Genomic DNA, 13,492 nt, shown 5'->3' on the forward strand with positions numbered 1-13,492 from the left:
CAAATGCTCAGGGGCCAACAGATCACCACTGCTTCACCTGCCATTAGTAAAGAGCTACAGACCTTTGGCTGTCTCCTTGGATCTGGCTTCTCGCAAGTGTATTTTGCTTCAAGCCTGCGTCTTGCAGCTTTCTCCCCTGAAGCTTGGAGCCTTTCTCGGCTCCTCACTCTTAACTTCACTGAACAGGAGCATTTCTAGATTCTTGTCCTTTGACTTGTCTTAAAGGGCATTTTGGGCCTTTCTCTTTTCCCTTTAGGACCTGCTCCCTGCAGTTCCCTCTCCGGTGTCCTGCTTCTCCTGGCAGCTGGCTTACAACTTTAGTTTGGGACTTGCTATCTGTCCCTCTCCTATTCTGCCAGCAGCTGCTTTCAACCTTAGAGCACACTGACTAACTCAACTCAAACTGCTTTCGGTTTCTTTGTCTGTGTGGGGCCCTTCTCTCTCTGAAACCCTGTTGCTAGGCAACGGCACAGTTTTTTTTCTACCTTGTTTTTGTTAACTCCCCTTCAAGAGTCATAAACCTCATTAAAATGCAGGCATCATTTATGTGAAACTAAAACTCAAGTTCTCCCTTTGTTAAAAGAAAGATAAATCAAACTTAAACATCAAAGCTAAAACTCATTCCTAACACCCACAAATACAAATATAACTGACTTAAACTATCTCTGGTTCCTAACAAAAGGCACTGAAATTGTTTTTTTTAAACATATGTTTAATCAGTCAGATTTTTGTGATGATGTATTTTTTCTTTTTCATTGTTAATTATTTATTTATGTGTGATTTTTAATGAACAAGCAATGTACCTACAATCAATTGTTGAATGGAGAATAGCATCTGAATTGAATTGAACTAAGATGACCTTTTGAACTCACGTGTCACACTGGTCGGCCAATTGAATGGGAAATTTAAATAAATAGGAGATTTATCCTAATCCGGGTTTCATTTTGTTAGTCAGAAAATTCTCTTTGTCTTCTCTTCTCCTTCCAGAATCACAGAATTGTTACAGCGCAGGAGGAGGCTATTCGGCCCATCGTGTCTGCACCAGCTCTCTGAACGAGCAATTCACTTAGTGCCATCCCCCTGTCTTCTCCTCATAACCCTGCACATTCTTCCTTTTCAGATAACTGTCCAATTCACTTCTGAAAGTCTCAATTGAATCTGCCTCCCCTGCACTCTCAGGCATTGCATTCCAGACCCTAACCACTCGCTGCGTGAAAAAGTTTCTCCTCGTGTCACTATTGCATCTTTTACTAATTACGTTAAACCTGTGCCCTCTGGTTCTCGATCTTTCCACCAATGGGATCAGTTCCTCCCTCTCTACTCTGTCCAGACTCCTTGTGATCTTGAACACCTCTACCAAATCCCCTCTCAGCCTTCTGTTCTCCAAGGAAAGCAGTCCCGACTTCTCCAATCTAAGGTCGTAACTGAAGTTCCTCATCCCTGGAATCATTCTCGTGAATCTTGTCTGCTCCCTCTCTAATGTATCTAACACCCTCCCCAAAGTATGGCACCCGGAAGGGGACACAATACCCCGGTTGAGTTTTATAAGGTTCACTTTATAAAGGTTTCTTGCTTTTTTATTCTGTGCCCCTATTTATAAAGCCCAGGATCCTGTATGATTTATTAACCTGCTCAGTCAGTCAGTGGGTTATCCAATGCTGTTAACTTGTCAGCAATCTAAGGTGTCATCCTAAATTAGTCTCACCAATACAGGAATCTCTGACAGTGAGTTTATGGTCAGCAATCCAGTTAATTGCAAATTACAGACATAGTGAGCTTTCCTTAGCTGCAATTCAGTAACTCTGTCCATTAATTATTTGTTATTCAGTTGCTAGCTAATCCTGTCTTCAAGTATCTATCTCTGCATTAGTGGTTAGTTTACGGCCATTTCTCTTCCAGAGAATGCCGATCTTCAAGAAGCTCTGCTCTTCGTTCCGAAGGGATTTGTTGTCCCTTTTGCCTCATCACCTTCCTAGCTTCCTAATACTGTGATTGTCACATCTCTAACTTTACCCAGTCCTGATGAAAGGTTGTGTACCTGAAACGTTAACCCTGTTCCTCTCTCAGCAGGTGCTGCCAACATTTTCTGCTGTCAGTCCAAATCCATTAACTATCGGTAGACTCAATATTTAAACCCAAGTGGTGATAATTGTGATCATGTAACAACTGCTTGCCGAGATTAATCTGACTTTGTTGATGATGTGACAACAAAGGGTTAATGAATTCACTCCGTAACTTGCGATCGTCCTGACTGGGAATTGGTAAAAGAAGCTCTGAATTGGATGGTGCAAATTGAACACTGGGGCTGCTCACTTCTGAACATCAGATTGGCAGTACGGGGGTCAGGGGTGTTAATCACATGCGGCATCTTAAAGTGAAGGTGGGGGGGGGGTGGTTGCTGCTAAGATTTTCTCTGGCTCGTTTTCCTTTATTTGATGGGAATGCGGAGAGACAGGGAGAAACACAAAGGCAGAGACAGAGGGAGGGAGAAAGGAAGATAACAACAACTTATATTTATATAACACCTTTAATGTAATGAAACGTCCCAAAGGGGCTACATAGGGGGCGCTATGTGAAGTCAGATGGTCAAAAGCTCAGTTAAAGGGGTCGGTTTTGAGAAGCGTCTTAAAGGAGAAATGTGAGGTAACGAGGCGGAGAGATTTAGGGAGGGAATTCCAGACCTTGGGGTTCCGGCAGCTGAAGGGGAGATAGTGAAGAGACCCAAGGCAAGAGAGAGGGAGAGAGAAAGAGAGAGAGAGAGGTGGAGAGAGGGCGACAAAAAGAGGGAGGGGTGGGGTGAGGAGAGTGAGAGAGAGAGACAGACAGACAGACAGACAGACAGACGGAGAGAGGGTGAGATAGAGGGAGGGAGGGAAGAGAGAGAGAGAGGGAGAGAAACACACAGATATGGAGAAAGCCCAAGAAGTGAGTGGCAGAGGTGGGGAAGAGGGATGATTGGTTTAGAATTAAATGGAATTGGCGTGATGGAAACAGGCCATTCAGCTCAACAGGTCTGTGCTGGTGTTTATGCTTCACACTCATCCCACACTCTCTCACCCTATCACCAAATCCTTCTACTCCTTTCTCCCTGATGTGTTTATCCAGCTTCTCTTTAACCATGCTATCCCAGTTAATTGTATTTAATACTATTCACCTCAGACACTCCCTGTGGGAGCAAGTTCCACATTCTCCCTACTTTCTGGTAAAGAAGCTTCTCCTGAATTTCTGATTTGGATTTATTAGGGACTATCATATATTGATATCTCCTGGAGTTAGATGCCTCATTGGCTGGTGTCAAGGGGCGCAAAGAGTTAAATTAAATCTCACCCAGAATTGCAGGATCCTCTCTCAAAAGCATTGCCTCTAATCTCTCCTTTGCTCCAAGGAGAACAACCCCAGCCTCTCCGGCCCAAACCTTCTAACTAAAGTCCCCCATCCCTGGTAAACCTCCTCCGCACCCTCTCAGGGACCCTCACATCCTTCCTAAAAGGTGCTGAGCAGAACTGGACACAAAACTCCAGTTATGGCCTAGCCAGACAGGTGGAGAGAGCAGTTAATAAAGCATACAGTGTCCCGGGCTTTATTAACAGGGGCATAGAATACAAGAGCAGGGAGGTTATGTTGATCTTGCCTAAGACACTAGTTCTGCCTCAGCTGGAATATTGTGTACAATTCTGGGTGCCATATTACAGGAAGGATGTGAACACATTGGAGAAAGTGCAGAAGAGGTTTACAAGAATGGTTCCAGGGATGAGAAACTTCAGCTATGAGGATAGATTGGAGAGGTTGGGACTATTCTCCTTGGAGAGGAGAAGGATAAGAGGAGATTTGATAGAGATGTTCAGAATCATGAGGGGGCTGGACAGAGTAGATAGGGAGAAACTGTTCCCACTCATAAAAGGATTGAGAACGAGAGGGCACAGGTTTGAAGTGATGGGCAAAAGGAGCAAATATGACCTGAGAAAACACTTTTCCCCCAGCAAGCGGTTAAGAATGTATTGGAATTGCATTCTGGAATGCACTGCCTGATAGTGTGGTGGAGGCAGGTTTAACTGAAGCATTCTAAAGGGAATTAGACAGAAAAGAGAAAAATGTACCGGGTTTGAAAGGGAAGGTTGGGGAGTGGCTTGGGCATCAGAGAGCTGGTGCAGGCACGATGGACCGAATGGCCTTCTTCTGTTGCTGTGATAATTCTGCGATTCTGTGATTTATAACCATGTCAGATTATCTGGCTGGTGGAGGTGGTGATTATTAAACAGCAAATCAGGCAGTTGGACAATGGATGAAGGTGAAAATGAGCCAGACTGGCTGGATTTACAGAGCTTTAACCATGACGAGGACACTCAGGCTGATGACCATCAGGACAAAGAGCCACATGTAGAGACGGTCCAGCACTTTGGCCACTTTCCTCCACTCTGCAGTCCAGCTCCGAGTTTCCCTCTGGCAACTGAGGGAGTTCCTGGTGAACTCGATGTTTCTGACCAGCCTCTCCCAGTGATGGGGGCAGTGTCCTCTACAAGCCCATTGGCCGCGATCAACCTTGACCTCCTTCCAGGCTTGGCCGCAGTTGGTGGACGTGTAGCTGAGGAGTTCCTCCAGCTCCCTCTGGCCGCTGGTCTCCTCTTCGGCTGCTGGCGAGTTTGGGGTGACCGTCTGATTTCACTGCCTCTGTGCTGCCCGGACAGTTCCTGCCCATCTCACAGACAAGGAGGATTCTGGCCATGTGATGCAGGATGACCACTTTGACCCAGCTGGGAACAGGCTTGGTCTCAGGACCACAGCGATGGATGTTCACGATCAGCATACTCAGGGCCGTGGAAGCTGTCATCATCATCATGGTAGCAATGTAGTACTTCCCTAAAACAACAAAAACTTATATTTATATAGCACCTTTCACATAATGAAACATCCCAAGGGGCTCCAGGGGAGCAATCTGAAATAAAGTATGACCCTGAGCCTCATGAGGAGATGTGAGGTCAGATGGACCATAAGACCATAAGACACAGGAGCAGAAATTAGGCCATTTGGCCCATCGAGTCTGCTCCGCCATTCAATCATGGCTGATAAGTTTCTCAACCCCATTCTCCCGCCTTCTCCTTGTAACCTTTGATCCCCTTACCAATCATAGAACCTATCTATCTCGGTCTTAAATACACTCAATGACCTGGCCTCCACAGCTTTCTGTGGTAATGAATTCCATAGATTCACCACTCTCTGGCTAAAGAAGTTTCTCCTCATCTCTGTTCTAAAAGGTCTTCCCTTTACTCTGAGGCTGTGCCCTCGGGTCCTAGTCTCTCCTACTAATGGAAACATCTTCCCCATGTCCACTCTATCCAGGCCTTTCAGTATTCTGTAAGTTTCAATCAGATCCTCCTCATCCTTCTAAACTCCATCGAGTATAGACCCAGAGTCCTCAAACGTTCCTCATACGTTAAGCCTTTCATTCCTGGGATCATTCTCGTGAACCTCCTCTGGACCCTCTCCAGGGCCAGAACATCCTTCCTGAGATACGGGGCCCAAAATTACTCACAATATTCTAAATATGGTCTGACCAGAGCCTTATAAAGCCTCAGCAGCACATCCCTGCTTTTATATTCTAGTCCTCATGGTCAAAAGCTTGGTCAAAGGGGTCGGTTTTAAAGAGCGTCTTCAAGTAGGAAAGTGAGGCGGAGAGGTTCGGGGAGGGAATTCTAGGCCTTAGGGTCCAGACAGCTGAAGGCACGGCCACTGATGGTGGGACGATTAAAATCGGGGATGTTCGAGAGGTTGGATTTAGGCGAGTGCAGGTACCTCGGAGGGATGTAGAGCTGGAGGAGACAACTGAGATAGGGAGGGGCGAGGCCATGGGGGGATTCGAAAACTAAGGATAAGAATTTTAAAATCAAGATGATGTTGCTTGACCGGGAGCCAGTGTAGATCAGGGAGCACAGGGGTGACAGGATGACTTCAAGGTGGGTAGAATGAGTCGAGTCTGGAGGTATGGATGAGGGTTTCAGCGGCGGATGAGCTGAGACAGGGGTGAGGTCAGGCGGTGTTACAGAGGCGGGAATAGAGTGGTGGTGTGGAGTTGTGGTCAGAAAATTATCTTGGAAAATTACCAAGGTTGTGAACAGCCTGATTCAGCTTCAGCCACTTGCCAGGGAGAGGGATGGAATCAGTTGCTAGGCAACAGAGTTTGGAAGAGGGAACGAAATAATGGCTTCAGTCTTCCCAATATTTAGTTGGAGGAAATTTCTGCTCATCCAGTACTGGATGTCTGATAATTTAGCAACAGTGGAGGAGTGGAGAGAGGTGGTGGTGAGGTCGAGCTGGGCGTTGTCAGTGTACACGTGAAAACTAACACTGTGTCTTTGGTGATTGACGGCATGTTGATGAGAAATAGGGGGGGTGGGCAAGGATAGACCCTTGGGGGACACCAGAGGGGAGGGTCCGGGAGCAGGAAGAGGAGCCGTTGCAAATGGCTACGATGAGATAGGTAAGAATGGAAGCAGGTGAGAGCAGTCCCACCCAGCTGGACAACAGTGGAGAGGTGTTGGGGGAGAAGGTGTGGTCAAACCAGGTCAGAGGCTGCAGACAGGTGAAGAAGGACGAGGGGGGAAAGTTTACCTTTGTCACAGTGGCAGAGGATGTACTGAAAGAGTTCAGCACCCTTGGAGGTGCTGTCTTTCAGATGAGGTGTTAAAAAGCCTATCTGCTATTGTAGGTGGATATAAAAGAACAGGGAATTCTCTCTGACCGTTCCGGCCAATATTTATCCCTCATTCAACATCACAAACAACGGTTTGGTCATTATCTCATGACCATTTGTAGGAGTTTAACGTGGGTAAATCCCTGTTGGCTACATTACCACAGTGACTACACTTCAATAAGTGCCTCAGAATCAGAGTGCAGAAGAGGCCCTTCAGCCCATCGAGTCTGTGCCTCGTCGATTGTAAAGTGCTTTGGCCACGTCCTCACATTATTGAAAGTTTTCTTTTGACTGCCCTGGGAGTGTTGGTCACCCTGGGACTTGTGCTCAAATCTCTGGGCAGGTCTTCAATCCTCAATCTTACCCACCGGGGCTCAGCCACCTGGTGTAGACACAACAAAGGGAATATGGTGACTCACCGATGAGGGGCAGAGTCTCTGATGGGGGCACGATCTCTGCCACCATCTGCTGGAAGACAGTGAAAGCCAGGAGGATAGTGACACCAAGTGAAACATTTTCATTTGAGTCGATCGGATGAGAGAAGTTCAGAGGAACCAGGGAGGAAATCATCGTGCAGGGGAGGAGCCAGTTGTAGATGTGAAAGGCTGGCCGTCTGTGCAGGATGAGGGTGAAGGTGATGTCAGGGTAGGGTTCCGAGCAGCACCCGGACAGGACGATGTTCCTCTCAGTGACCGTGCCCAGAACCTCCCACTCCACATTCTCCACAAAGTCGCTGAGCTCCGCCACATCTAAACCGTGCACCAGGTTGGCTTCGTTTCCACTGTAGGTCCAAGAGCCAAAGGTCAAAGGGCACCATTGGCCATCGAATGGGAAGGAGGAGATGTCGGCCTTGCAGGAGGTCCTGGCAATTGCTGGGGAATCCACTTGCCCATCGTGCCTGACAACAGCGTTGGTTTCCATGGGGCTGGTGAATTGATCTTCAGTGCTGGAGGGGGGAGAGGGGGAGGGGAGGATGACGGGGGTGGGGGGAAGAGGTGGAGTAGGGGAGGGGAGTGGGGTGGAGTGGGAGGAGAGGAGTGGGAGGAGGGGGGGGCAGAAGTGGAGGAGGAGGGGAGGAAGAGGAGGGAGAGAAGGAGGGGAGGAGGTTGAAGGAGGAGTTGGAAGAGGGAGGTTGGGGAAAGTGGAAGGAGTGGGAGGGGAGAATGGGGAGGGGAAGGGGATAGATGAGGGGGGGAAGGGGAAATAAATTGGGGAGGAGGATGGAGGAAGAGGGGGGAGAATGGGAGACAAAGAAAAGAAAAGGTGACCAAACCCAATCGACTCAAGGTCCACAGAATTAACCTGGCCAATCACAGAATCTTCACAGTGCAGAAGGAGGCCATTCAGCCCATCGAGCCTGGGCAGGCTCTGAAAGAGCATTCCACCTAGTCCCACTCCCCTGCCTTATTCCTGAAACCTTGCACACTCTCTCTTTCCAGGTAGCAAACCAACTCGTTAACTCTTTTCTTCTCCGCCGATGCTGCCAGACCTGCTGAGTTTTTCCAGGTAATTCTGTTTTTGCTTTTGTTTTGGATTTCCAGCATCCGCAGTTTTTTTGTTTTTAGCAAACCAATTCCCTTTTGAATACCTCGATTGAACCTGCCTCCACGAATAGATTATTCTAGAAATGAGGTCAGCGTGTCCTGGTCAAAATTCGGCCCTCAATGAATATCTCATCATTTGTCTCATTGCCCTTTACTCTTTTGCCCTCTGCCCTTTACTCTTTTGCCCTCTGCCCTGCTTAGGACGGTCTGAACTCTGACTCAAATCAGGCTGAGTTTAATACTGGGCTGACCTACCTGTTATATATAGAACTATATCAGGCTTCCACACATAGCTACTGGGTACATGTAACTCGTCAAGGGCACCGTATTCATCTTTATCCCAGTGTCGGAATGCATCATCCCACACCTGTCTGATCCACAGGTATGTTGTCAACATCTGGTTCCTTTCATCCTGAAACACATCACCCCTGTTGCTTTATGAAAATGAATAGCACAAATACAACAACAAAATTAGCATTTACATAGCGCCTTTAACACAGTAAAGCATTGCCAGGTGCTTCAAAGGAGCGACTATCAAACATAAATCTGACGCTGAGCTACCTAAAGAGATATTAAGATCAGATGACAAAAAGCCTGGCGGAAGGAGGAAAGTGAGGTGGAGGTGGAGAGGTTTAGTGGGGGGAATTCCAGAGCTTGGGGCCCAGGCCACTGAAGGCTCGGCCACCAATGGCGGAGGGATTAAAATCGAGGGTGCACAAGAGGCCAGAATTAGAGCAGCGCAGAGATCTGGGAGGGTTGGGGGCTGGAGGGGATTACAGGGATTGGGGGTGGGGTGGGGGCATGGAGGGATTTGAAAACAAAGTGGAGACTTTTAAACTCGAGGCTGCACGGGGGTGACTCGCTATGAATTACAGGGGGCAGCTGAGTTTTGAATGACCTCAATTTACGGAGGGTAGAATGTGGGAGACTAGCCGTTGGGGGGGGGGTGGGGGGTGTTGGAATAGTCGAGTCTAGAGGGAACAAAGGCCTGGGTGAGGGTTTCAGCAGCAGATCAGCTGATTCATGGAGGGAGTTGGACGGATGTTACAGAGGTGGAAATAGGAGGTTTTAATAATACCGCAAATGTGCGATCAGAAGCTCATCTTGAGGCCAAATATGACATCGAGGTTGTGAACCGACTGGGTTAGCCTCAGACTGTTGCCAGGGAGAGGGATGGAGGGGATAGTTAGGGAACAGAGTGGGTCCGAAAACAATGGCTACAGTCTTCCCGATAATTATTTTCTATAATAATGTTTCGTGGGTGTATTTAAGGGGAAGCTGGATAAACACAAGAGGAAGAAAGGGATGGAAAGATAGGGTGAGATGAAGAGGGGGTGGGTGGGGGGGGAGGGGTGTGTGGAGCATAAATGCTAGCACAGAGAAGTTGGGCTGAATGGTCTGTTTCCATGCTGTAAATACTGGTTAATGTGTAACATGGGATAAGTGTGCGACCATATCTCCAATTGGAGAACCCATTCTCCAATCTCATGTAGATTCACCACCAGCTCAACACCACTCAATGTGCATGAGTTTGAGCAATGAGTTTGGCAGGTGATTTGACATTGGGAGGGAGCATTGCAAAAGAACCTGGCGTTGGGGTCTATGTGTCTCTCTCTCACCTTAGCCAAATTGAGACACATTGTTTAAATGTGTCACGACTTTGCTGTTGTTCACACCCTCTGAGGTAGAAAGTTATGAGTTTAAAACAACCCAGATACTGGAGCACAAAATCCAGGTGGACGCTTCTAGTGCAGTACTGAGGGAGTGCTGCACTGTCAGAGGGTCAGTACTGAGGGAGTGCAGCACTGTCAGAGGGTCAGTACTGAGTGAGTGTTGCACTATTGGAGGGGCGGAACTGAGTGAGCGCTGCACTGTCAGAGGGGCAGTACTGAGGGAGTGCAGCACTGTCAAAGGGTCAGTACTGAGGGAGAGCTGAACTGTCAGAGGGTCAGTACTGAGGGAATGCTGCACTGTCAGAGTGTCAGTACTGAGGGAGTGCTGCACTGTCAGATGGTCAGTACTGAGGGAGTGCTGCTCTGTCAGAGGGTCAGTACTGAGGGAGTGCTGCACTGTCAGATGGTCAGTACTGAGGGAGTGCTGCTCTGTCAGAGAGTCAGTACTGAGGGAGTGCAGCACTGTCAGAGGGTCAGTACTGAAGGAATGCTGCACTGTCAGATGGTCAGGACTGAGGGAGTGCTGTACTGTCAGAGGGTCAGTACTGAGGGAGTGCTGTACTGTCAGAGGGTCAGTACTGAGGGAGTGCTGCACTGCCAGATGGTCAGTACTGAGGGAGTGCTGTACTGTCAGAGGGTCAGTACTGAGGGAGTGCTGTACTGTCAGAGGGTCAGTACTGAGGGAGTGCTGCACTGTCAGAGGGTCGGTACTGAGGGAGTGCCGCACTGTCAGAGGGTCAGTACTGAGGGAGTGCCGCACTGTCAGAGGGTCAGTACTGAGGGAGTGCCGCACTGTCAGAGGGTCAGTACTGAGGGAGTGCCGCACTGTCAGAGGGTCAGTACTGAGGGAGTGCCGCACTGTCAGAGGGTCAGTACTGAGGGAGTGCCGCACTGTCAGAGGGTCAGTACTGAGGGAGTGCCGCACTGTCAGAGGGTCAGTACTGAGGGAGTGCCGCACTGTCAGAGGGTCAGTACTGAGGGAGTGCTGCACTGTCAGAGGGTCAGTACTGAGGGAGTGCCGCACTGTCAGAGGTGCCATCATCTGGATTTGACAGTAAACCATCTGCTCTCTTGGCTGATCCCAAGGCACTATTTCGAAAAGTAGGACCACGTAATAACTCCCCAACTATCTAATAATTAACCCTCAACCCACCAACAACCAAAACACATTATCTGGTCCTTAATTCTTAGTGGGAGTTTGCTGCGCACAAATTGGCTATTAGGTTTCCTACACTTGAAAAGTGCTTCATTGTATGTAATCCACTTTGGGAGGTCATGAGGTTGTGAAAGGTTTTTTGTATTATTTTCTTTATTTTTTGATGTTATTGGGTGTCACTGGCAAGACCAGCATTTGTTACCCATCCCTAATTGCCCTTGAGCTGAGTGGCTTGCTTGGCAATTTCAGAGGGCAGTTAAGGAACAGCCGCATGATATAAATGCAGATAGAGACAGGACAGACTAGGGAACAGACAGAAAGAGAGATAGAGAGGGGACAGACTGGGGGAGAGAGAGATAGAGAGGGGCCAGGCTAGGAGAGACAGAGAGAGATAGAGAGGGGAGAGAGAGAGGAGAGATTGGGAGAGAGAGAGAGAGAACGAGAATGGACAGACTTGGGGGGAGGGGGGGAAGAGAGAGAGAGAGAGAGATAGAGGACAGACTGGGAGAGGGAGAGAGAGAGAAAGAGAATGGACAGACTGGGCTGGAGGTGGAGGTGGGGATGGGGGAGAGAGAGAGATCGGACAGATTGGGAGAGAGCGATAAAAAGGGGAGAGACAGAGAGAGAGAGAGAAAGAGAAGGGAGAGAGAGGGCAGAGACTGGGAGAGAGACAGAGAGAGAGAAAGAGACAGAGACAGAGAGAAAGAGAGAGGCAGACAGAGAGAGGACAGACTGGGGGATAGAGAGAGATGGAGAGGGGACAGACTAGGAGGGAGAGAGAGAGAGATAGAGAGGGGAGAGACTGAGGGAGAGAGAGAGGACAGACTGGGGGAGAGACAAAGAGTGAGGAAAGACTGGGGGAGAGAGAGATAGAGAGGTAGAGGGGAGACAGATAGAGTGGATAGAGAAAGATAGAGTTGATAGAGAAAGATAGAGTTAAGAGAGAGAGAGAGAGAGAGAGAGATAGTGCACAGAGAGAGATAGATAGGGGACAGAGAGAGAGAGAGAGAGGGGAGAGACTGGGGAACAGGGGTATTTGCAGGGTAACATTGGGGAGCAAAGGGGACATCGAGGGGGTTGAGGTTACCATATCTATAATCTGGAAGAGTGTGATTTGCAGGGTCACATTGAGCGCCTGATCTGTTCAGCACTGGCCTCAAATCGCTGGAATCATTCACAAATAAATCATGGAGCAGTTGGTTGGCAAAATTTCCCTTGGCACAAAGCGAACCTGGAATCGACTGAGAGGGTGTAACAAGTGAGTCAGCTCTGTAAACATTAAACCATGAATCCTGTTCACACCGAGAGCAAGGCACAGAAATGCGGAGTAAACACCCTGGCTGAAACCTCCCTCGTCACTTTGGAGAGCGGAGCTTGTGTAATCACACTAAATAATTACAGATTTCATCAAATTCATTGTTGCTCATAATTCACAGGACAGGTTTTGCATTTCTGGGACGGTGTTAGTCAGTGCAGAGGGATGGCTGGGTTTCTGGGCACGGAGAACATCTGTTCCTCTAAATATGTCATTAATCTTTTCCTGAAAGGACATTTTTTAACCAAACAGCTCAGGAAAAGAGCGTAAGGGGAAGAAAGAGAGAGAGAGAGGAAATAAATACGCATGCAGATGTGATAAAAACAGATTGGCAGAGAGAGAGAGGCATCAGGAGAAGATTGAGAGCTGTGGAGAGAGAGAGAAAGAGAAAATAGAAAAGACAAGAGAGAGAGAGATCGTGGGAATAGAGACATGAGCAGAAAATTGAAATAAATAGTGTCAGAGACTGAATGGAGAGGTGTATCAAGGGAGGGAAAACAGACTGAGGGGAAAAGGAAACTAGAAAAGAGAGGGGCAGAGAGATAGAATGAAACAGACTGAGACAGATAGATGGACAGCGTGAATAAAGACACAAGGAGAGGAGGCAGAGACAGAAACTGAGACAGAGAATGAGATAGAAACAGAGGGAAGGAGAGAGAATGAGACAGAGGCTGAGAGACAGAGAATGAGAGAGAGAGAGAGAGACAGAGGGAATGAGACAGAGGAACAGAGAGAGAGAGACAAAGACAGAAACAGAGGGAAGGAGAGGCTGAGAGACAGAATGAGAGAGAGACAGAGGGAATGAGACAGAGGAACAGAGAGAGAGAAACAAAGACAGAAACAGAGGGAAGGAGAGGCTGAGAGACAGAGAATGAGAGAGACAGACAGAGGGAATGAGACAGAGAAACAGAGAGGGAGAATGGGACAGGTCTGGAGATGAAGAGCTGGGCTGGGTGCAGACTCTGAATTCCCAGGCTCCAGTTCTGCCGCCAGTTTGGACCTGGTCCTGGTTTTAACAGCCGGGGCTGGATTGTTTCATAGTTTGCCATTGTGAGATTTGAACTCTTGATCTTGGGGTTACAAACCCAGTACCATAACCACTTGGCTATTTAGGCC

At 48.2% G+C, this 13,492-nt stretch overlaps 1 protein-coding gene across 1 annotated transcript; it reads right to left on the minus strand.

The window, feature by feature from the left end:
* Nucleotides 1-3,845: 3,845 nt before the first annotated feature.
* On the minus strand, nucleotides 3,846-12,287 carry LOC121284287 (neuronal acetylcholine receptor subunit alpha-10-like). The gene is made up of 4 exons (XM_041199641.1): nucleotides 12,149-12,287; nucleotides 8,488-8,644; nucleotides 7,108-7,634; nucleotides 3,846-4,857 (listed from the first exon to the last, which is right to left on the minus strand). Exons 3-4 carry the CDS (start codon nucleotides 7,607-7,609, stop codon nucleotides 4,535-4,537), a joined length of 825 nt encoding a protein of 274 aa, XP_041055575.1. The 5' UTR covers nucleotides 7,610-7,634; nucleotides 8,488-8,644; nucleotides 12,149-12,287; the 3' UTR covers nucleotides 3,846-4,534.
* Between the last annotated feature and the right edge of the window lie 1,205 nt (nucleotides 12,288-13,492).

The sequence above is a fragment of the Carcharodon carcharias genome, chromosome 11 (assembly GCF_017639515.1).
Source record: "Carcharodon carcharias isolate sCarCar2 chromosome 11, sCarCar2.pri, whole genome shotgun sequence".
NCBI classification, from domain to species: Eukaryota; Metazoa; Chordata; class Chondrichthyes; order Lamniformes; family Lamnidae; genus Carcharodon; species Carcharodon carcharias.